The sequence below is a fragment of the Syngnathus scovelli genome, chromosome 8 (assembly GCF_024217435.2).
Source record: "Syngnathus scovelli strain Florida chromosome 8, RoL_Ssco_1.2, whole genome shotgun sequence".
Classification (NCBI taxonomy): domain Eukaryota; kingdom Metazoa; phylum Chordata; class Actinopteri; order Syngnathiformes; family Syngnathidae; genus Syngnathus; species Syngnathus scovelli.
In genome coordinates, this window is record NC_090854.1 from 11,866,571 (window position 1) to 11,891,146 (window position 24,576).

At 43.0% G+C, this 24,576-nt stretch overlaps 2 protein-coding genes across 7 annotated transcripts in view; one reads left to right on the forward strand and one right to left on the reverse strand.

The window, feature by feature from the left end:
* Window positions 1–24,576, forward strand: part of LOC125973627 (FAST kinase domain-containing protein 5, mitochondrial) — a 133,388-nt gene that overhangs the window by 97,037 nt on the left and 11,775 nt on the right. For 5 of the 6 annotated variants that reach the window (XR_007483243.1, XR_011087233.1, XR_007483244.2 and 2 more), the window contains one exon: window positions 9,044–12,287. The gene's annotated coding sequence lies outside the window, so the exon portion shown is untranslated. The remainder of the gene's footprint in view (window positions 1–9,043; window positions 12,288–24,576) is intronic. The other variant, XR_011087236.1, reaches the window with a different exon arrangement.
* Window positions 4,299–8,891, reverse strand: pcdh8 (protocadherin 8). The gene is made up of 4 exons (XM_049728004.2): window positions 6,002–8,891; window positions 5,847–5,917; window positions 5,491–5,624; window positions 4,299–4,939 (listed from the first exon to the last, which is right to left on the reverse strand). Exons 1-4 carry the CDS (start codon window positions 8,345–8,347, stop codon window positions 4,605–4,607), a joined length of 2,886 nt encoding a protein of 961 aa, XP_049583961.1. The 5' UTR covers window positions 8,348–8,891; the 3' UTR covers window positions 4,299–4,604.

Below are 24,576 nucleotides of genomic sequence, written 5' to 3' on the forward strand. Positions count from 1 at the left end.
TTAGCGCATTGTTTGTAAACCTAAACAATACAAAGTGTTAGACACCAAGCTATGTGACATCAAAGTTCTGAATTGCTAATGACAAAAAACAATAGTAGTGAGGTGAAGCAACTACTGTAAATTCAGCTGATTTGGAAATGTTAGCTTAACTAGCAAGCTATCTGGATCAATAACTAAATAGCGGATGGATGGATGGATGGATGGATGGATGGATGGATGGATGGATGGATGGATGGATGGATGGATGGATGGATGGATGGATGGATGGATGGATGGATGGATGGATACTGAACAGGATTTTAGTAGAAGCATAAAAAATATTATTTTCTCAAGTGACATTTGAAAAATGCAAATATTTGCTCTGTCACTGCAAATTTAGCTGAGATTTATTTTTGTCAGTGAAAATGAACAACGCAATACGGGCAGACAATCAAGTCACTGTGACACAAGTCACCGTTTGGCAAATTTGTTATAAAAAGTGAGGAGCACAAATGTCACCGTGTGCCGTTAAGAGAGGTGATGCCACACGAGTGTCTCTTGACCAGTGGTATCTGTGTGCCGGTTGCCCGGCAACGCCGCTGTGGAGAGCCCAGATACCTGTTTCCCTCTCACTTGGCAGTCTGTGTACAAGGCTTAGCAAAGCTGCTGAGCCACACAGCACTAAATAATGACTTGCTGTTTCATTTAGGACGTTTGCTCTGCCTTGGAAGGATGATTGCCTCGGGTCAGGTGATCGAGAGCGTGCGTGTTTAAGCACTGCGGAGGTTGTGCACGCTCCTTAACTCCTACCAAGCGTGCATACAGTACTGTGGAAAAGTTTGAACTTTTTTGTTTTAATGACTTTTTTTCCGCTGCAGTCTTTGATGTAAAACAGTAAACAGTAGGATGTATACAGTTAGCGGCTGATTAGTACTAAACAGTTTCTGAGAAACTTTGTCGAGAGGTGGTGCATGGGTCGAGGAAAGTCATTACATACAATGAGCCTCATTTACTAATACATGCGTAGGAACGTTTGTACTTTGCGCACAAATTGAGCATATTTGCAAAATCACCATCAGACAGCTGCGTTACCCTAACCCATTTTCTTCGCACAACTGTGCCATATGTTGATCGGAATTTATTCTAAACGACAACATTCCGACAAATGCGTTTTGTCGAGTAGAAAAAATGAGTAAAGCAGACAGAGTATCATTTTTATATTCACTTACACTAAAGAAGTCGCATTGGAGCAAATGGTGTCTTTTTAATTTTCAACAGCACTCAGTCTTGGCGTTCCATACGAAGATAAAGACTCCAGGTTTTTAAGTAGCTGCATCTGTTGTGACAACAAAATGGCAACAATTAGTTATGAATGGAGTCTTATCGACGTGAAACGGCAACTCGTACCCAAACTGTCTCATACGAGGTGCACTTGGTTACACACACAAAAAAAACCCACACACATTTCACAGCAAAAGTGCTGATGAACGCAACCCCGTGGCTCATTTTGACAGGTCAGTGCGCTACTATTTGACCTACAAGAAGTGTATAATGAAAGCTAGCGCATTGTATTGATTGATAAATGCATTTTTCCCCCTGTGTTAAATCGGCTATCTGTCAGATGACCGCACGTCACCGAGGGCACAAATTTGACCTCCTTTCTTATTGCCTGCCATTTTTTTTTGTTTTCATATAAATGTGCCCTGAATACACCTTCAAAGCCTGGATGAGTTAATAACTGAGCAACTTTGCATGCTGGAAGCGCAGAAGGAGATGTAAAATATATACGCTGAAGATATATTTCCATGAAGCATATTGCCTTGATGCGTGGGAGCTTTGTTTAGAGCCTCATGCACACACCAAAAAAGGCAACTAATCCTCTCCATCCGAGCTTTTATCACTGCTATCAAAAGATAGAAGAGCAGCTTCGTCTTGCTTATTTATGCTTATACCAGTGAAAGGCAACTCACTGCCCATTTCAGTCCCCCCCCTCCCCTCTTCCTCGTCATCCTCCCCCACCCACTCATATCAAAAGAAGCAAAATGGTTGAATGTGTCGTCAGTTTTAGGTCCTTGGCAGCACTTTTGGGGATGATTATCTCCTCTGGAGTGGCCCTCAGATAGCTATCATGTCATTTGTGACGATGGTTGTCTGATGCTCGTTATCCTTGCAGGCGGCTTTTGGAAGTGACCTTTAAAGATAATGAGGACAGTACACGCTCACACACTCTGTGGGTTTTCAAAGCCATCTTTAAATCGCCTATACGTGCACTCACCAGACGTAACATTAGGTACACCTGAGCAGTCTAATGACATCCGACAGATGAGTACAAAAAGCGATTCCTACATGAGTAACAGTTGTAGTTATATAAGAAAAAAAAAATTCGGCGGATTATTGCACAATTTCTTTTTTTTCAAAGGCAGATTTGAAGACTGTCTTAAACTGACACAAAAATGTTTGTTCGAGAAGTCCCACTTTTGATAGGAGTTGACCTTAAATGAACCAAGTTGTGATATAATTTACAAAAATGTTTTGAAAAATTTGAATTTTACGCAAAAAAGTCCAAACGTTAACACAGCAATGTCGGATTGTTCGGATTTTTCTTAAAGTCAAAACAAAATCTATAAAATAAATAAAGTGGGAAATTAAGATTGAAAATTCCTTACGATTAAAGTCTGCCACTTTTTACGCACGTTATATGTTGTTATTCTTGGCTGCTCACTTGCGAAAATCAAAGAGCCACGTCAACACACCCACAGCTCTGCGTTACACTTTTGCCCTCCATGGCGGCGTCAGCCTCCTAGTTGTATACACAAATGTAAATGACATAAAAGATGGCAAGGAAGAGTGACAGCAGCCTGCAGCTTTTTCTTTTTCTTTTTTTTTTTTTTTTTTACCTCTGGCATATAATGGCTCCTGCTTGCGCTTCCCCGCCCTCGTTTGCATGCAAGACGCTCAGCCGAGTAACCTGGGAGTCTTCAAAGGCCGTCTCCCGGGTAATGGAGCAGCATGAGATTTTCCATCTGATCATCACTGACTGCCGTCTTGATCGTGTCAAATCCAACTGGGACAAGAGTTCTGCATGTTAGCAAACTCCAGCAGGAGTTTCATCTGAAAAAGGAAATTTGCTCGGGTTTGACAAGTGAAACGTAATTGACGTTCCTTGATTCAATTCCACGCTTATCTTAATGATTTGGTGAACGGAGCAGGACATTGTGCAGGCGGGACAGACAAATATAAACCATCATTATCTCTGATGAAGCAAGGAACCATATTTGGTACCTTAAGTCGGAATTTAAATTGGACCCTGAGTGCTTCATTATGAGGCATAAGAAGCACATTTTGTAGCCAATCAGGAAAGAATAATTATGAAAAATTCCAGAGATGCAAATGCGTTGACCCCCAATTGCCCCAAATTATAAATTTCACAAGTTAGTTTTTGGTTTGGAGCAAAAACTGCCACAGATATTGCGAACCTTTAAACAATTTAACACAAATGGTGCAGCAACACAAGCAGACAGAACAACCGTAATCACAGGCAAATGTTATTGATCTGCTTAGAAAAATGACTCATATAAAAGCAAATTAATTGCCACGGTCTTCTTTCTTTATATGAACGTTATCATTTGTTTTTTGTTGGGGGTGGTCTAGAACAGATTAGTGCCATTTTCTCTCATTTCAATCACTCAGGGTTCAGTTTGAATTTGATATGAGGTAGGATTAATTTGAATTATTCTAGATATTTGTGACTTGCCATTGTTAGATTAATGTGGCATGAGTGAATGTTTATTCATATTGTACAGGCTGTCCTATGAATTTCCAATCAAGAGATTTTTCGTAAACAAAGTTTTATGAAAAGCATTTTTTTATGATCGATACGATTTCAGTTTGCGATCTTGTGTAATGACGGAACAGTATGACAAAGAAAGGTGAAGAAACAAGTGAATTATATGCAGTGACAGAATAATTGGATTATATAGTATGTTTTTTTTTTTGAGGAAAATGGACTATATCATTTTTTTAAAGTCCTGTGGAGTGATCTCAGCCCACTTGATTTTTATCTTTTGAGGCCTTTGAAGGTGATAGTGGATCAGGATAGGAATGATAGAAAGCAGAAATTATCTCAAGAAATTTATCACCAACACCTTTACAAAGAACTCCAGCTGTGCTGCGGAGGAGGACACGCATTGTAATGTGTTGTCCAAACATTGGCGGTCATATAAATTGTTTTTGTAGAGCATATAATAGAATTTAAAATGGTTTGGAAACTCATGAAACACCCTGTATCCATGTTCAGAAGCCATTTTTTCAATATAGTACTTTTATTTTGGGCTTGCAGTTTTAGGAAGAAAGATTCAGAGGAACATGTCTCAGCGTATTAAACAAGGACAGCTACTGGATCTATGTGACATATCGTAAAAGCACATCATTAAACATATATTGATTCTGATGTCACTCCTAATGAGAATTTACAAGTACATGAATGAAGCTCCAAGAGTTTTTTTTACAATCACACATTTATTGGGAAAGCCGCACTAAAAAATATATACAAATACACATCAGCAAATGCTAATAAACACTGAGCAAATTTTTACAAGTATTCACAGTTCACATGAGGTTAAAACTCAAAACATAGTCGCTACCTCTGACTCCGTTGCCACGGTTACAATATTTGGCTTGTGGAGTTTAGGGTCATTCTGCACCTGAGACAGGTAAGGTGGAAGGGTTCCCGTTCTACCCGTGTAGTTCTGCACACCGCCACTATGAGGTTTCTTGGGATTGGTCGCATAGCCGGACTCCTTCCAGGAGTGGGTGTAGCCATTCAGATCATTGAAGAGGATTTCCGGGGAGAAGCCGACAGCATACGCCAAGTCTCTGGGGTTCCTGAAGCACTGCTGCGGTATCGCACAGTAGGTGCCTTGGCAATCCCCCGCTAAGCTGTTAGCGGTGCTGGACGAACCTAAAGACGAGTGAAAGAAATAAGGATTCGTTTGGCTCTTACATGCGTGTGTTTCACAATAACCCAACGGTTCATTGGGGACACTTACTCTAATGAGATCCAATAATCTTTTGAAGAGATAATAATGATTACTTTTTAGGACTATTAATTGTGCTGTATTTCCCAGTAAGTGTCTATATTTGGCCCATATTAATTACACCAGTATAAAATTGCAAGGATTAATTCATTTTACAATTGCACTTTTTAGTATTGTAATGACTTGCGTCTCTGTTATTGCTGTTAAAGTGTGATTACATAGTTGTCTCACTTGGCTTTAAATTGTTACCATTTTAGCTATGTAAGAGGGTTGAAATTTTCGAAACATTTCTTAGTGTGATGCAGTAAAGTTCTACACTGATGCAGACTGCAAAACACTGTAATACAAATTTTGACTTACTTCTTATATACATATACATTATAATAACTTGACTGTTATTGAATTATTTTCTTTTCGTATATCTAAATACGTAGCTCTTCTGTCAAATATTACTTAGTGGTAAAAAAAGACTTACTTTTAAGTCTTGGGTGAAAGGTGCTGAAGCTCCTCTTGCCAGCGTCTCCGCTGACGTCCGAGTCCGAGTCATTGAAGTCGCTGTCCCCTTTGCCGCTGTCCTTCACGCTCAGCTGGTCAGTGTTGGTCGTGCCACTGCAAATCAGCACAGGGTCACCATGAGCCACCAGTGCAACACATTAGCTTGATTATTGATGCCTCCCTAATATAACCTCCGATAACCTAATTGCACACATGGAGAAGGAGTTTTGGGTTAGTGCGTCGGAGCCGAAAGAAAATCCTTCTAGCGGGATGGTTTGTTTGAGAGATCCATGTACCAAGAACAAAGTGGTTCCTGCAACTTTGGGTGACACTTACCTCACTTGCAAACAATACTTGTCAGCTTGCCATATAGATGACGGCTGGAAGTGCTTTGAGGGAATGAACACCTAAAAAAAATAAAAAAATAAAGTTGAGTTTTACTTTTAGATACAAGAAAAGTACAGATTGTGTTAAAGAAGTGAAAAAGACACCTTTGATTCTGAGTCGTTGCTTCTCTCCTCATACGAGCAGGAGTCATCCAAACTCGAGGAGGTCCTTTCCAGGAAGAAGCCTCTCGAGCCAGTGTATATGTTACCATTGGTGGACCCGGGGGGCGGCCTGCTGTCAAACAAATTGTGGCGGCCTTCCCTTTTAGATGGCCCTGAGCGGCCGCGGCCCACTTTGCACGTGACCACCACGGCCACGATGGCCACCAGCAGCAGAGCGCACCCGCCGCTTAGCAAGATGATGACCACCAGCGAGCCATCCAAGCCCGCCACGATGCCTTCTTCATCGCTTGAACGCAAGACCACCACGGCTCGGTCCTCGTCGGGATCCGTGTCAGTGACCACGAAGCGCACTGTGGCGCTGCTGGAGAGTGGCGAATGGCCGCGGTCGCTCACGACCACGACCAGTTCCAGGATGTCCCCGATTTGGGCCTTCAGCCATTGTTTGAGGGTGATCTCCCCAGTGTCCTTGTCCACACTGAATAATTTGCGGTCGCCTTGTAACATGTGGTAGGACAGCTCGGCGTTCACGCCGTCATCTGTGTCTTCGGCAGAGAGGCGCAGAGCCAGATAGGAAGCGGGGGCGTTCAAGGGCAGCGGGATATCGGCGGAGTCGTTAAACAACACGGGGAAGGTGAAATACGGGTAGTTGTCATTCTGGTCCACCACTCGGATTTTAATTGTCGACGTGCTCGAAAGTGAGGGGTACCCTTTGTCTTCCGCTTGGATGACCAGTTCGACTTCATGGATGCTTTCATAGTCGAAGGACCTGGCTGTGTACAAAGAGCCTGTTTGGGAATCTACAGACACGAAGGTGGAAACCAGCGACCCGCCTTGCACGTCAGACTCCAGAAGCTTGTAGGAGACTTTTGCATTTTTGCCCAGGTCAAGATCGCGGGCCACTACTGTGGTGATGTAAGAACCTGGAATGTTGTTTTCTATAATTGAGACTTCGTACGCCGACTTACTGAACAGAGGTGCGTTGTCGTTCTCATCGGTGACCCTGATGGTGTACTGCCGCACGGTTTTAAAAGGGGGGCTGCCCAAATCTTCAGCAACAATAGTCAGGTTATACTCAGGGATCCTCTCCCGGTCCAGAGTGGCCGTGGTGACTATCATGAAGGTCTCCCCGTAGGCTTGCTGCAAGGTGAAGTCTTCGTGGCCGAGAAGGCTGACTCGCACGTAGCCGTTGGAGCCAGAGTCCAGGTCCGAGGTGCTGATGAGGGCCACAAAGCTCTCTGCGGCTGCAGCCTCTGTAATGTACGCCACGTCGTCTGCACTGGCGGTCATGGGCTTGATGTTGATCTCAGGCGCGTTGTCGTTCACGTCCACCACGTCAATTGACACCTTGCAACTGGAGGACGCAGGCTCGGCGCCCAGGTCGGAGGCCTTGACACGCAGCTCGTAGGATCGACGCCTCTCAAAGTCCACACGGGCCCTCAGCGTCACATCGCCAGTGTGCGGGTCGATGTGGAAGACGCGGGCGGCTTCTGCTGTGATACCGTCAAAGGCATACATCACCTCGCCGTTGACACCCTCGTCAGGGTCGAAGGCGTGCACCCGCACCACACGGTGGCCCACCGGAGCGTCCTCATTAAGCTCCACCTTCAGAGAGCCATGCTCAAAAATGGGCCCATTGTCGTTGAAGTCTAGCACCTTGATGCGAACCGTCGTGGAGCCTGATCTGCTAGGCACGCCTCCGTCAGTTGCGGTTACCTCCACCAGGTAGGAGTCCTCCATCTCCCGGTCCAGCTCCCTCACCAGAACCAGCTCGGCAAATTTGACACCATCCTCCCGCTCATGCGCCTCCACGGCAAAGTGGCTGCTGGGGGAGATGTTGTAGCTCTGGATGTAGTTCTCACCCACATCCGGGTCAACAGCAATAGGCAATGGGAAGCGAGAGTCCAGGGGCAAATTCTCCAAGATTTCCAGAGTGCTCTCATTGCGGGCAAATGCAGGGGCATGGTCGTTTATGTCCCGCACTTCAATCTCAACGTGGATGAGCTGAAACTTTTCATTGGAGAGAGCCACCACGTCAAAGGTGACAAAGCACCGCGGGGTGCGAGGACACAGCAGCTCGCGGTCGATGAGCTCAGCCACGCACAAGAGCCCGTCGGCCTCCCGCATGTACACTACCGAGAAGTTGTTTTCCTGCATGAAGCGAAAGGACGTGTCATGGCCTTCGGCGGGGTCGATTTTCAAGTCTCGGGATAAGTTGCCTATTTCTGTCCCAGGTGCGTCCTCCTCGTAGGTGAAGTATCTTGTTGTCGTGCACTGGACTTTGTAAATAATTAAAGCCAGCACGAAGCAGCAGTGAGCAAGTCTTGCCATCTTGTTAAAAAACAAAAGAAGTTCTACTCATGTAAATCACAAATGACCTGAGCAGACCTCAGCTTTGTGAGTAAGTGCATGCTTCACACTTACAGGCAGGCTATAAACTGGGCCGTATGTAAATGAGCTGACCCATCCACCAATGGCCTGACACCACACGCCACCAAAAGGGGGCACTTTTGGCTAATGACGAACTGCTGCTTACCATTTGAAAGGCAAATGTTGAACTTTTTTGCACCTTAACATTCCAAAAGTAGTCTTGTAATTGTTTACTATTTTTCATTATTACCACCATCATTTTTTCTTACTCAGATTTTGTTCTACTGATGTACAAAGTATTCATTTAAAAAGAAGTATTAGTGCAGCAACCTGTAACCATAAGTCACACTCAGAGCCGTTTCTAATAATTTGACCTTCTCATCTACCTTATTAAGGGAAGTGAAATACAAACATCTGTGTGTAATGCAGTGCAATTCCACATCACAACAACACAACAATAAACATGTTGTCAAATGAGTAGCTTTCATGAATGCAAAAGTATTGATTACTGCTTTCCATTATATCTGCAGGTGTCCAGCAAATGTAGAGATTCTACTGAAATTCTATTATGCTCTTGAGCATGAACAGAAAACATGCTCTCACCGTTATTGTTTTGCGTGTGTGTGTGTGTGTGTGTGTGTGTGTGTGTTTTCATAGGCTGCTATGCAAATGTGCACTGACCCATCCATTGATGGTCTGGCAGCGGTCCACCCAAAGGGAGCGGAGGCTGCCAAAGAAGCTTTCAGGTCAAATCAACAATTATCTGATGTAAAAGTACAACTGCATGACAGCTTTTTGACTGCTATAAACCTTTGTGGAGCCAGATAGCATATTGGGTGGGTGGTCAAATGGGCCCAGCATCTCAGTATGAGACATTATAACCACAATCTGGCACAAGAAATTGAGTAGAACCTTCAAAGTTAACCTCAAGTTGTTTGTATATGGATGGCTGTTAGCACATCCATCTTTTCCCTCGTCCCTTAAAAGCTCTTTTCAAAGTCCAACCAATAAGTATAGTTCTTGCAATTCTCATCATATCTCATGCAAATATTAATTAGTCATTGAATTATTGATTGAATCTTCTGTAATTTTAGTAGAAGATGATTTGGCTTCGTGTTTACTACTAAGCTGACAGTATTTGGCACCGTTCTGCTGTGTTCCATTATTTAAAACTAATAATTCACCAGCTCTCCTGCATATCATCAAGCAACACAGTGCGTGCTCACCACTAAAAACCAACGACAGCCTCAGCAGTAATCAATAGACTTCAATAATCCGACGCGTACTCATGAATCAAAAGCAAAGTGGCTTTAAAAAGCTTAGTTCGGCGATTAACTAAAGAGGAAAGTTAAGGTTTCCACATTAAAATGCAGCTTTGTATCATCGCCGATGCTCACGAGAAAAAATCCACTTCTTGACATTCATAGAGTTCAACCTCTCTGCGACTCATATCATTCTGTGCAAACAGAGTGTGAGGGTAATATAAAGGATGAGCAAGAATGTGCCTTTGTCTTCCTCTTTCAAATAGCAGGGGAGGAATATTAATGCAGCTCTTCAGACCTCAAAAGTGTCGTTAGCGCCGTGTTGTTGCGGGGATACACGTCACGCTAATTGGCCTGTTATTAATCTGCAATTTAATAAATCAACATTTCATTCAAACAATAGTTCTCAAAAACAGGTTGGGTTATTTATTTATTTTTATTTTTTTGAAGGGTGATAAGAGAATAAAAAGCCAACACACACACGCACACATACACACGTCAACGCGCAAAAGAACATGAGTCAAGCAGACTTTTGTCAAGCATATGGGTGATTAGCCCACGCTGATTAAAAAGCATCCTCGGCCCTTCAAAGGGCCCTTGACGCCTTTGCAAATGTTTGCGTTAAATCTGTCTGAGCCGCCCCCGATGGGGTAGCAAGGTGTTAAAAAGCACACAATAAAGAGAGGGGGAGAAACAGACGGCACAGGGATGGTTGTGATAGTGAGGTGAGAGGTGCTAAGAGAGGGTGAAGATGCAGGTGATGGGTACTATGCAAGCTGATTGTGAAAATCGAATTTACTTCCCTCGGATAATGTGCAAAAAGGACACACTTCTTGCTCGGTTTTTTAAAAACGACACTGATCTGATGTGGATGTATTGACTATAAACTGCTTTTATTGTTATTTCGATGTCATTTCAACGGAAAACAGCTGTTGAATGGTAGAATGAAAGGTACTAAATACAACAATCAATGGTGGATGGAAGTCAGCATGCTTCAAGTAAATCATTTTTACTACGATAAGGCATGAATTCACTGCAACAAATTAGATTTTTTTTTTCCATCCATAACAAAATCCACCAATGTTATAATCATAAAAAGAACATTTAGAAGCATTTTTTTAGCGCTAACAATATTACACCATGAATGATGTGTATTACTAACAACTACAACAACAAAGAAATTGTATTTATTTATTTATTTAATTAATTAAAAAATATTTATTTGACTTGATTTATTTATTTATTTATCTCTCGAAACAAACCAAAATGTTCAGCCTAGTGTTATTGTACGTTAGAAAAATTAGCACCCCATCATACAAGATGTATCAAAAATATAAAGAAATTTGCCATAAATACTGTATATAGATCCTTTTGGAACATTTAAGTGAAATTGGATGATTGGTTTATCATTCATTAGCACTAAAACGCCACTGCTACATTAGCACTGAGGCCTCTACATGAATATTCATCATAACATAAATGTATTAAATAAAAAATAATGATAACAATTGGTGTTTGATGACAAGGCAAAGACAGCAACACAAAACGTGTCCGGGCTGACCCACTGATATTTTACACTTAAATTAGGTTGTGCCGTTCTCCTTATTACAAAGCAGCATAAAGCTGAAGGTCATATTACTGCACATTGTTGTTTTAAATCAAGCAAAGTTGCATGATTATGTTGGTAATGGCATTATTAAGCGTACCACTCGAGACACATCACAGGAAATGACATGATCTCTAATGCCTACTCATTTTCTTCGATCTCAGTTAATTTTACATTAGCCTCCCTCTTTCTCTAAATGAGGTCTGAATGAATGTATGAACCCGGAGCCACAGCTGTAAAAGAAAAAAGCATGTAAGTTACTCCTGCGTCTCTTTACCAGACACGTGGAGCTTTTCTGTTCAACAGCTCCACGTTGACTGCTTCTTGAAAATCCAGGATTTGATGGCTATGATGAGTCTGTGGCTAATACAGAATTATTAGCCAAATTAGTTGTTTGCCAGTAAGAGGATTCACATTTTAATCTGATCATACGTCTCACGTGCAAATCAATGTGGCAAAGGTGCCAAAACAACAGCAGCTGTACAGTAGATTAAAAACAATCAGAAGACCCCCCCCTGAATTGTAATTCTTTATTTTTGTTAATCCTATAAACGGAAGTTTGTGTAGTGTATTTAGTGCTAAGACATTTGAAGATAATATTGGCATGTGGGTTTATTTTTTTGGCATTTTGAATTTCATTAAGTAGGATACTGGGGGCGGCATGAAAATGGACCACAACATCCCTTTGGAGCCTGGGTGAAAATACTGAGCGAAATCAAAACAGCATGGAAAGTCAACATTAGCATGTGTGGTTTGCTTTATTGTTTCAAATTTTATTCAAGGAGGGTAAGTCAATGTTTACCATATTTTTTTTTTTTTGTCTTACCTCTGATGTGCTTCAAAACTGAGCCCAGCAAGGAAAACAGGCCATTGCAGCAAAATGGAGACTGCGGAGTTCAATACAGTACTGCAGTGTCCAGAGGTGATTCATATTTTAAAAACGTGGGGGAAGCCAAAAAATACTGAATCTCTGCAGCCAGGTGGAAACTGTGGCGGAAAATATTGCATCATCCAAAGCTGAGACACAACCGGGGTAAGTTACCATTTTTGTGTGTTTTGTCATTTTTTGCAGTGTGCCATGGCAATGCTAAATCTAGTCACCCAAAAAAAAAAGACAAATAGCGGTTTACCTGTAGTACATATTTTATATTGTGCAGTATAAAAGGTTAATTTGTGCAATGTGCAATTACATGTTATGTGTTAAATTAACTGTTTCATTTGAGCAACAGCATCCTGATTAAAACCAGCAGCTTACATCGAGAGTGTTTATTCCCCGAGCAATGCATCACAACAAGGTCACCAGAGGTCTGACGGCAAACAAAGCCAGGCTAACAAAGGAGTGATACCTGTTTGCCACTTTAAGTCATGTGATTAATGCAGATCACGGCTCCATTAAGATGCATGTGTGGTGACAGTAAGAACATTATGGCGGATGAAGAGCTTGGCCCATCTGTTCTTTTACAGGGGTGATTTTAATTAAAGAAAAAAAATACTGCTTTGACAGTCATAATAATTGGGATGGGTGGGTTATGATTTAGCCTGTCAGTTTCTTCTTTTTTTTGAAGGCCAATAGTGCGACCTTCACATCCGGCTCAGCCACCCACTCAGTCACCAAGCAAGCAGACAACGAGGGAGGGAAAGCATTTGTTGACAGTGGAAGCAGTAATCCTGGCATATGCCACAGGGAGCAAATGTCTCAAAAGCCCACCTTTTGGAGTATGTCCCACATGTCACACCTACTGCTGACAAATTGTCACCCTAGTTTTGTTTTTCTGCCCAGATTCCGGGATAATTTTAGATAAAATATGTGTAATTTTCTATGATGGTGGCTTTTCCTCACATTTAAACTGTTCCAGTATTCAGCATGCAAGCTGGGAGCGTTTGACATATTCGGGCTTATGGGTGCATTGAAAAACTCATTAAATATACAAAATATGATTTTAAAAAATTCAATGTTCCCTGAGAAGACTTGGACTCACTTGTCTTTTATAAAACACTGTGAAATTGTGTTTTATTTACTTATATTAGGCTTGAATAAGTTTGTCATATGCACAGCAGAAACTTTGTTATACAATTAATTAACAGTACAAGTTTTGTGTGAAGTAGCAGTTTCACTTCCCCTACTGTGATCAAGTACTTTAATTAAGTTTTAAATGAAGGCTTATTACAAAGGTGTCATTACATCTGACTTTTCACACGATTAATTGGCTCACAGGGGTTAAAAGCACTCTCAATAATAATAATTATATTAAGAATAAAATCAACTCAAAATCAAATCTTAATTTTGATAAGTGAAAATAATTTTAATTAAATCTGTGGCTTGCTATCTAATTGATAGCAAACTTGTTTTTCATATTAAGACTTTATGTATCTTTTCAATTTTTGTACTGCTTCCTACTAAATTCAAGCACTGACTCAAAATGCAAAAACAAAATGTGAAAAAGCACAAAGTATTATCGCTGCTCTTGAAGACAATATCAAAGTGCTGTGTAGCATCATTTGCATACGCATAAAGAGAGTGAACATGCTGCTGTTACGGATGTAGATGAAGCCATTTCCACCCATAAGATGTTTTTACATTTACTCTCAAAGGCATCATCGCTGCATGATGTCACAAGCTGTTGATTCAACTTCCTACTGATGCTGCAGTATTCAAATCTTTGCGCATGAACATTCCATTTTGATTGTGAGCTCTTAGGGCCACCTCACCTTTTTAATCAAATATTCTGGCATTGAAACATTCAGCCTGCAGCTGAATATCTAACAACGGCATCGCTGCAACCTTGAAGACAGCTCGGTGTGCACACGCACACATTCCCAGCGTTTATTCAATTTAGATTTTGTTCTCTGCAGAGGCAGCAAACTTGCAGCGGTCCTTTCGGGTCACCCCCTTATCAATTTCAGCGTCTCACTTTGACCCGGAATGCTCGACTAAACTGGGGGTGTACATGTCACTGCCGGGGTCATGCTGAGCGTTTAATCTCAGCGGTTTGGGGTGTCTGAAAGGCAGATAAAACGAGATTATCCCGCGCTTGCTGCCGGTCCTGGGTGAGGTGAGACAAGAGGTTGGAAGAAGCAAGGGAGGGGGCAGCAGCTGCCGAGGTGCAAAACGCTCAGACGAGCTAGTGGTCCCTGTTGCGTTTGGCACCTCCTGCGGTGCTACAGGACCAGATAAGACCCTCGACACTTCCACCCCCACCCAGCCCCGAGCTCATCCACGAAGCCAAATGTATAACATACTGGTCCTAATCACACTTAACATTGTGTCACAATATGCTCTTAAATGGCTTTTAGGGGCAAATAAATCACATTGCAGTCTTGATGTTATTAGGCCTAATTGTTTTGGCTTCCTGTTGAATTACAACCCCCCCTACCCAACCTCTTCAAATACTTCCTCTCTTTACCTGAGTGCTTGAAGTGATGCTTTTGAACATCTATTGAACGCACGCGGGACAATTTAGGGTCCATTTCCAAATGAAAAGGAACAACCATGACACCCCCAAAGGTGTTGATAATTCTCCAAAAGTAAAACAATAAGACAACTGATTAGTACATGAAAGTCATTTTAATTTGCCTCTTAGTTTGAACAATTAATTTTCAGCGATTGTTTTTCTTTTTTAACTCAAATTAAACGATGCTGCCTTGAAAAAAAGATTTAAAAAATAAATAATGAACTTGCCTTTGTTGTATACAACTAAACATTTACTACAAACACTGAGCTCCTTTTAATAAGTCCCCTTTAAACGGGAATTTAAACTTGAAATATCAACTTTCTTTGCATCAGTCATCTGAAATTTAATGAGACATTTGAGTTGACACAAGGCTGTTGTCATTTTGCCGCTACTGCGCCACACGTTATTGTCTCCCCAGTAGTGAGTGAACGATTCGTTCAAAAGAACAAAACGTTTCAGTGAATGAGAGTGAACGAATCACTTACTAAAGTGATTCGTTCGTTTTCCAGTTCATATGACTTCAGCCATTAGGTGTCGCTAATGCACAATGAAGCTAGTGCCACCTTGCCGTAAAACAAAACGAAGAAGAAAATGACGTAACTTCCTGTTTACGAACGAGTTGTGAATCGCATTTCCCGTTCACCTACCAACGAATCAGTGACTGTGATTTGCATGTCCAGTTCATTACGGAGAACAGATCAGTGAGGGAACTTTCCCGTTCGCGAACGAGTCAATGGGTGAACTGCCTTCCTTCTCGTGCATCAACGGATCAGTCAGTGAACGTGTTCCGTCTCCCTCCTGGCGTGAACTATGTAAGCCAGAATGTAGATTTACGATTTGCCAAGGAGGCGTGAACTATGTAAGCCAGAATGTAGATTTACGATTTGCCAAGGAAAAAATGCACGTTTTCTTCACGTTATATATATATATATAAACCTCGTGTTTAGTCCATTTCAATATTTTGACCAAAATAAATCCAAGGTCTAATACAATGAGTGCCAAAAGTCCCAATGATCGTGAGCAGCAGGGGGGGCCCCATTTCAACCCCTTACACTGAGTGCCAAGCAGGGAAGAAATGGGTACCATTGTTATAGTCACTGGTATGACTCGGCAGGGGTTTGAACCCACAACCTCCCAATCTCAGGGCGGACACTCTCCTCTTAGGCCACTGAGCTGGTAAACACTTGTATCGTAGTGTAACACTTATAGTCGTTTTTAAATAACGTGTATATATACGCCTAAATATTGTTATCCAATATATCCACTGCAATTTCACATTAGATTGCTGGTTTGAAATTTGCTTTTATTATTATTATTATTGTTATTGTTATTATTTTAATAAACATTATGTTGAAACTTGTCTGGTGTTTTATTCCTTGTTTTTATATTCGTCAATTAAAACATGAAAATCTGACATTTAGTTAACTGCTTTTCACTTTCACTTAAGCTTTTTCCCTAATGAAGTGGCCTGTGATTAGGTACACCTCATGGACACTTCAATAGGTACACTACACGAAGTTAAAAAAAGAAAATGAATGGAAAATGAATAAACGAATTGTTTACACTTATACAAAGCGAGGTACGAATTCTAAAAGCACATGTATGTGGTCATGCCTGGGATTGAACCAGGTTCTTACCAAGTGAGAGCCCGTGTCACTAACCAGTCAACTATTTCAACCCATTAGACCAGGGCTGTCCAAGTCCAGTCCTCACCAAATCTTTCGCTTTTTTTATAGTTATTAAATAACATGTATACCTGTGTACACAACGTGTTGTGATGACATCTGCTGTGGAGTCTTCACTGATCTAGTCGCTTGTGAGCTGCTCTATAAAACCATACATACTCCATACACTGTGAGCATAGGGTAGTGGTTAGTGCTCTGGGCTTTCACCCCAGCGACCCGGGTTCGAATCTCAGTGGGACCAAAAATATTTTATCATAGAAAATTTGCAACACAGTTGCTCGTGTAACCATATAACCTTAGAGCTAGGGTTAGGTTTAAAGTTAGGGTTAGAGCTAGAATTAGGTGTAGAGCTAGTGTTAGGGTTAGGGTTAGAGCTAGGGTTAGAGGTAGGATTAGAGTTAGGGTTAGGGCTAGGGTTAGGGTTTGAGCTAGGGTTTGGGTTAGAGCTAGGGTTAGGGTTAGAGCTAGGGTTAGGGTAAGGTTAGGGTTAGAGCCAGGGTTAGAGCTAGGGTTAGGGTAGGGTTAGGGTTACAGCTAGGGTTAGAGCTAGAATTAGGTTTAGAGCTAGTGTTAGGGTTAGGGTTAGAGCTAGGGTTAGAGGTAGGATTAGGGTTAGGGTTAGAGCTAGAGCTAGGGTTAGGGTTTGAGCTAGGGTTACGGTTAGAGCTAGGGTTAGAGCTAGGGTTAGGGTTAGAGCTAAGGTTAGGGTTAGAGCTAGGGTTAGAGCTAGGGTTAGGGTTAGAGCTAGGGTTAGGGTTAGGATTAGGGTTAGAGCTAAGGTTAGGGTTAGAGCTAGGGTTAGGGTTTGAGCTAGGGTTAGGGTTAGAGCTAGGATTAGAGATTGAGTTAGGGTTAGAGCTAGGGTTAGAGCTAGGGTTAGGGTTAGAGCTAAGGTTAGGGTTAGGTCTAGGGTTAGAGTTAGGGTTAGTGTTGGGGTTAGAGCTAGGGTTAGGGTTAGAGCTAGGTTTAGTGCTAGGGTTAGGGTTAGAGCTAGGGTTAGTGCTAGGGTTAGAGATAGGGTTAGGGTTAGAGCCTGGGTTAAGGTTAGAGCTAGGGTTAGGGTTTGAGCTAGTGTTAGGGTTTGGGTTAGAGCTAGGGTTAGAGCTAGTGTTAGAGCTAGAGCTAGGGTTAGGGGTTAGGGTTAGAGCTAGGGTTAGAGCTAGGGTTAGGGTTTGAGCTAGGGTTAGGGTTAGAGCTAGGATTAGAGATTGAGTTAGGGTTAGAGCTAGGGTTAGAGCTAAGGTTAGGGTTAGGTCTAGGGTTAGAGTTAGGGTTAGTGTTAGGGTTAGAGCTAGGGTTAGGGTTAGAGCTAGGTTTAGTGCTAGGGTTAGAGCTAGGGTTAGTGCTAGGGTTAGAGATAGGGTTATGGTTAGAGCCTGGGTTAGGGTTAGAGATAGGGTTAGGGTTTCAGCTAGTGTTAGGGTTTGGGTTAGAGCTAGGGTTAGAGCTAGTGTAAGAGCTAGAGCTAGGGTTAGGGGTTAGAGCTAGGGTTAGGGTTAGAGCTAGGGTTAGGGTTTGAGCTAGGGTTAGAGCTAGGGTTAGATCTAGGGTTAGGGTTAGAGCTAGGGTTAGGTTTAAAGTTAGGATTAGAGCTAGAATTAGGTTTAGAGCTAGTGTTAGGGTTAGAGCTAGGGTTAGAGGTAGGATTAGAGTTAGGGTTAGAGCTAGGGTTAGGGCTAGGGTTAGGGTTTGAGCTAGGGTTAGGGTAAGAGCTAGGGTTAGGGGTTAGGGTTAGAGCTAGGGTTAGTGTTAGAGCTAGGGTTAGGGTTTGAGCTAGGGTTGGGGTTAGGGTTAGAGCTAGGGTTAGGGTTAGAGCTAGGGTTAGGGTTTGAGCTAGGGTTGGCGTTAGGGTTAGAGCTAGTGTTAGGGTTTGGGTTAGAGCTAGGGTTAGAGCTAGTGTTAGAGCTAGAGCTAGGGTTAGGGGTTAGGGTTAGAGCTAGGGTTAGGGTTTGAGCTAGGGTTAGGGTTTGGGTTAGAGCTAGGGTTAGAGCTAGTGTTAGAGCTAGGGTTAGGGGTTAGGGTTAGAGCTAGGGTTAGGGTTAGAGCTAGGGTTAGGGTTAGAGCTAGGGTTAGAGCTAGGGTTAGGGTTTGAGCTAGGGTTAGGGTTAGAGCTAGGGTTAGATCTAGGGTTAGGGTTAGAGCTAGGGTTAGGTTTAAAGTTAGGATTAGAGCTAGAATTAGGTTTAGAGCTAGTGTTAGGGTTAGGGTTAGAGCTAGGGTTAGAGGTAGGATTAGAGTTAGGGTTAGAGCTAGGGTTAGGGCTAGGGTTAGGGTTTGAGCTAGGGTTAGGGTTAGAGCTAGGGTTAGGGTTAGAGCTAGGGTTAGGGGTTAGGGTTAGTGTTAGAGGTAGGGTTAGGGTTTGAGCTAGGGTTTGGGTTAGGGTTAGATCTAGGGTTAGAGCTAGGGTTAGGGTTTGAGCTAGGGTTGGGGTTAGCGTTAGAGCTAGGGTTGGAGCTTGGGTTAGGGTTAGAGCTAGGGTTAGACCTAGGGTTAGCGTTAGGCTTAGAGCTAGGGTTAGACCTAGGGTTAGAGCTAGGGTTGGGGTTAGGGTTCATTCTAACCCTAACCCTAACTCTAACCCTAACCCCTAGCTCTAACCCTAGCTTTAACTCTAACCCTAGCTCTAACCCTAACCTTAGCCCTAACCCTAGCTCTAACCCTAACCCAAGCTCTAACCCTAGCTCTAACCCTAACCTTAGCTCTAACCCTAATCCTAACCCTAGCTCTAACCCTAGCTCTAACCCTAACCTTAGCTCTTTCCCTAACCCTACCCTAACCCTAGCTCTAACCCTAACCCTGGCTCTAACCCTAACCCTAGCTCTACCCTAACCCTAGCTCAAACCCTAACCCTAGCTCTAACCCTAACCCTAGTCCTACCTCTAACCCTAGCTCTAACCCTTGCTCTAACCCTAACCCTAGCTCTAACCCTAACCCCTAACCCTAGCTCTAACCCTAACCCTAGCCCTAACCCTAACTCTAGCTCAAACCCTAACCCTAGCTCTAACCCTAGCCCTAACCCTAACTCTAATCCTACCTCTAACCCGAGCTCTAACCCTAACACTAGCTCTAAACCTAATTCTAGCTCTAATCCTAACTTTAAACCTAACCCTAGCTCTAACCCTAACCCTAGATCTAACCCTAGCTCTAACCCTAACCCTAGCTCTAACCCTAACCTTAGCCCTAACCCTAGCTCTAACCCTAACCCAAGCTCTAACCCTAGCTCTAACCCTAACCTTAGCTCTAACCCTAATCCTAACCCTAGCTCTAACCCTAACCCTAGCTCTAACCCTAACCTTAGCTCTATCCCTAACCCTACCCTAACCCTAGCTCTAACCCTAACCCTGGCTCTAACCCTAACCCTAGCTCTACCCTAACCCTAGCTCAAACCCTAGCTCTAACCCTAACCCTAGTCCTACCTCTAACCCTAGCTCTAACCCTTGCTCTAACCCTAACCCTAGCTGTAACCCTAACCCCTAACCCTAGCTCTAACCCTAACCCTAGCTCTACCCCAAACCCTAGCTCAAACCCTAACCCTAGCCCTAACCCTAGCTCTAACCCTAACTCTAATCCTACCTCTAACCCTAGCTCTAACCCTAGCTCTAAACCTAATTCTAGCTCTAACCCTAACTTTAAACCCAATTCTAGCTCTAACCCTAACCCTAGATCTAACCCTAGCTCTAACCCTAGCTCTAACCCTAGCTCTAACCCTAACCCTAGCTCTAACCCTAACCCCTAACCCTAGCTCTAACACTAGCTCTAACCCTAGCTCTAACCCAAACCCTAACACTAGCTCAAACCCTAACCCTAGCTCTAACCCTAACCCTATCTCTAACCCTAGCTCTAACCCTAACCCTAGCACTAAACCTAGCGCTAACCCTAACCCTAGCTCTAACCCTAGCTCTAACCCTAACCCTAGCTCTAACCCTAACTCTAGCTCAAACCCTAACCCTAGCTCTAACCCTAGCTCTAACCCTAACTCTAATCCTACCTCTAACCCTAGCTCTAACCCTAACACTAGCTCTAAACCTAATTCTAGCTCTAATCCTAACTTTAAACCTAACCCTAGCACTAACCCTAACCCTAGATCTAACCCTAGCTCTAACCCTAGCTCAAACCCTAACCCTAGCTCTAACCCTAGCTCTAACCCTAGCTCTAACCCTAACCCCTAACCCTAGCTCTAGCTCTAACACTAGCTCTAACCCTAGCTCTAACCCTAACCCTAGCTCTAACCCTAACCTTAGCCCTAACCCTAGCTCTAACCCTAATCCTACCTCTAACCCTAGCTCTAACCCTAACCCTAACACTAGCTCTAAACCTAATTCTAGCTCTAACCCTAGCTGTAACCCTAACCCTACCCTAACCCTAGCTCTAACCCTGGCTCTAACCCTAACCTTACCCTAACCCTAGCTCTAACCCTAACCCTAGCTCTAACCCAAACCCTAGCTCAAACCCTAACCCTAGCCCTAACCCTAACTAGAATCCTACCTCTAACCCTAGCTCTAACCCTAACCCTAACACTAGCTCAAACCCTAACCCTAGCTCTAACCTTAACCCAGGCTCTAACCCTAACCCTATCTCTAACCCTAGCACTAACCCTAGCTCTAACCCTAACCCTAGCACTAAACCTAGCTCTAACCCTAACCCTAGCTCTAACCCCAACACTAACCCTAACTCTAACCCTAGACCTAACCCTAACCTTAGCTCTAACCCTAACCCTAGCTCTAACCCTAGCTCTAACCCTAACGCAATCTCTAATCCTAGCTCTAACCCTAACCCTAGCTCAAACCCTAACCCTAGCTCTAACCCTAGCTCTAACCCTAACCTTAGCTCTAACCCTAATCCTAACCCTAACCCTAGCTCTAACCGTAACCCTAGCTCTAACCCTAGCTCTAACCCTAACCTTAGCTCTAACCCTAACCCTAGCTCTAACCCTAGCTCTAACCCTAACCCTAGCTCAAACCCTAACCCTAGCTCTAGCTCTAACCCTAACCCTAATCCTACCTCTAACCCTAGCTCTAACCCTAACCCTAACACTAGCTCTAAACCTAATTCTAGCTCTAACCCTAACCCTACCCTAACCCTAGCTCTAACCCTAACCCTGGCTCTAACCCTAACCTTACCCTAACCCTAGCTCTAACCCTAACCCTAGCTCTAACCCAAACCCTAGCTCAAACCCTAACCCTAGCCCTAGCCCTAACTCTAATCCTACCTCTAACCCTAGCTCTAACCCTAACCCTAACACTAGCTCTAAACCTAATTCTAGCTCTAACCCTAACTTTAAACCTAACCCTAGCTCTAAGGTTATATGGTTACACGAGCAACTGTGTTGCAAATTTTCTATGATAAAATATTTTTGGTCCCACTGAGATTCGAACCCGGGTCGCTGGGGTGAAAGCCCAGAGCACTAACCACTACCCTATGCTCACAGTGTATGGAGTATGTATGGTTTTATAGAGCAGCTCACAAGCGACTAGATCAGTGAAGACTCCACAGCAGATGTCATCACAACACGTTGTGTACACAGGTATACATGTTATTTAATAACTATAAAAAAAGTGAAAGATTTGGTGAGGACTGGACTTGGACAGCCCTGGTCTAATGGGTTGAAATAGTTGACTGGTTAGTGACACGGGCTCTCACTTGGTAAGAACCTGGTTCAATCCCAGGCATGACCACATACATGTGCTTTTAGAATTCGTACCTCGCTTTGTATAAGTGTAAACAATTTGTTTATTCATTTTCCATTCATTTTCTTTTTTTAACTTCGTGTAGTGTACCTATTGAAGTGTCCATGAGGTGTACCTAATCACAGGCCACTTCATTAGGGAAAAAGCTTAAGTGAAAGTGAAAAGCAGTTAACTAAATGTCAGATTTTCATGTTTTAATTGACGAATATAAAAACAAGGAATAAAACACCAGACAAGTTTCAACATAATGTTTATTAAAATAATAACAATAACAATAACAATAATAATAAAAGCAAATTTCAAACCAGCAATCTAATGTGAAATTGCAGTAGATATATTGGATAACAATATTTAGGCGTATATAGGTATACACGTTATTTAAAAACGACTATAAGTGTTACACTACGATACAAGTGTTTACCAGCTCAGTGGCCTAAGAGGAGAGTGTCCGCCCTGAGATTGGGAGGTTGTGGGTTCAAACCCCTGCCGAGTCATACCAGTGACTATAACAATGGTACCCATTTCTTCCCTGCTTGGCACTCAGTGTAAGGGGTTGAAATGGGGCCCCCCCTGCTGCTCACGATCATTGGGACTTTTGGCACTCATTGTATTAGACCTTGGTTTTTATTTTGGTCAAAATATTGAAATGGACTAAACACGAGGTTTCAGCCAGAAGGCAGCATTGTGTAATCTGGGTTTGAGACTGTGTACATGCTCGAAGCAAGACGTTGATGTTTTATGATTCTCCCTTTTAAAAATATTTTGCTGCCATATTGTGGCATTCATATGCAATTCATTTGATGGGGTGGGTTAATTATTGAACTATTTTTGCTGTCCTCACAAATATTGGGGATTCACTGTGTTGTTTCCTTACAAAGCGACATTGCCAACTACTGGCCTGGCATGCGTATTACACCTTTTTCTTTCGAAAAGCACAAAAAAACCTAACCATTTTCGCTCAGTTAATGCCGTGTATACTTTTACAAGGTATATTTGTGTAGCATTGATCAGCTATGTAAATAATTGCGTGACATACGTACGAATAACCATAATGTTTTTGAATGATAAATTAATTAGTCTATTAGGACCAAGCATGAATAATACAGGCTTCCCGTGTAATTAGATCTCCGTGGACCCCATGCACATGTTTTAACAAATCCAGAACATTAATATGGATGGCGTGTAAACATGTTTCTTAGCCTTCCTAATATGATTCCGGCACAGGCGCTGGTCTATTAAGACATTTAGGAAGACCTATTTTGTTGTTTGACTCTCACAAAGGCTGAGGCGGATGAAAAACGGCATTAGTATTCACAGACAAATCACGTTTGGCTCAGGTTCCTCTCCTCACTTTCCACTCCCAGCAACAATCCCCACTGTGCAAATAACGCTGGCAGCCCGGGAACAACACTTGCTTGCCGCACTCACTCATGTTTACACATTCCTGAACAAGCTTTGACCGCAAATGAAGAATACGTTCACCCGAGCTAAATGTACGCTTCAGAGGGGCAAACGACAAAATTATTCCGACAGGTTTAGTAAGTGAGAGCGTGTTTATTCTAAATGTGGAGTTACCGCCTGGAGGTTTGGGGATCAAAAGCAGGGATGAGAGTGCCATCTACAGGTTGAAGCTTTGTCATGTCAATTGATGCACACACACAGTGCTGGAAGCATCTCCCCCCCCCCCCCCCCCACCACACCCCCATTCCAAAATGCATTTCACAATTGCACAGCATCCCCGGTTTACGTTAAGCCCGAGCAAATGTAAACAAGCAAATTTAGAGCCCAAATTGGAAAGACTGTGCACTTAAATGATTGCATCCGTCTCCCCTGCTTTGTGCTTCCTGCCGCTCCAGCTTGCCTTTCAATACAATTAGGATGACTACTTCCCATTTCATGCCTCATATTGAATTTCCCTGCCTCCGGCGTGCATGAGTGAGGGCCCCAAAAGATCAGCTGGCCCCGTGCATTAACCTCTCCACTGAGATTCGGCCCGTGTGATGATTGCATGCACATATTTGACTTGACAGATCCCTAACCAACTTTCACTTTGATTTTCGTTCTCCAAGTCAACGCTGAACTGTGGGTGCCTGCGAATATCAAAGATGCCCTGGGTGGCCGCAGCTCGGGTGTGAGTGCCTACACCATGCACACTTTAGTGCACCGTGCCGGCAGTTATTATATCAGGTGAGGCTTTGCCCTCTACTCCGGAATGGCAATAATTGCATTCTCACTCGGACAGTTATATTATTCAAAGCAGGGAAGATGCAGTATGGACTCTTTTGCGCATGAATCTGTGTGTGTGCGCTCATAAAAATGTCCTCGTGCATATGTGTGTGTGTACGTGTCACCGTTAATTTGTGCCTTTTCAAGCACCAGGCTGCTCTCCTACTCTACTTTGAATATATTTCACATCTTCATATTGCCATTCCAGAATGTCACTGTCGTTGAAGCAATTTCCCCTCAGCCGTTATCTGATGGCTGAGCACGCTTCTTTC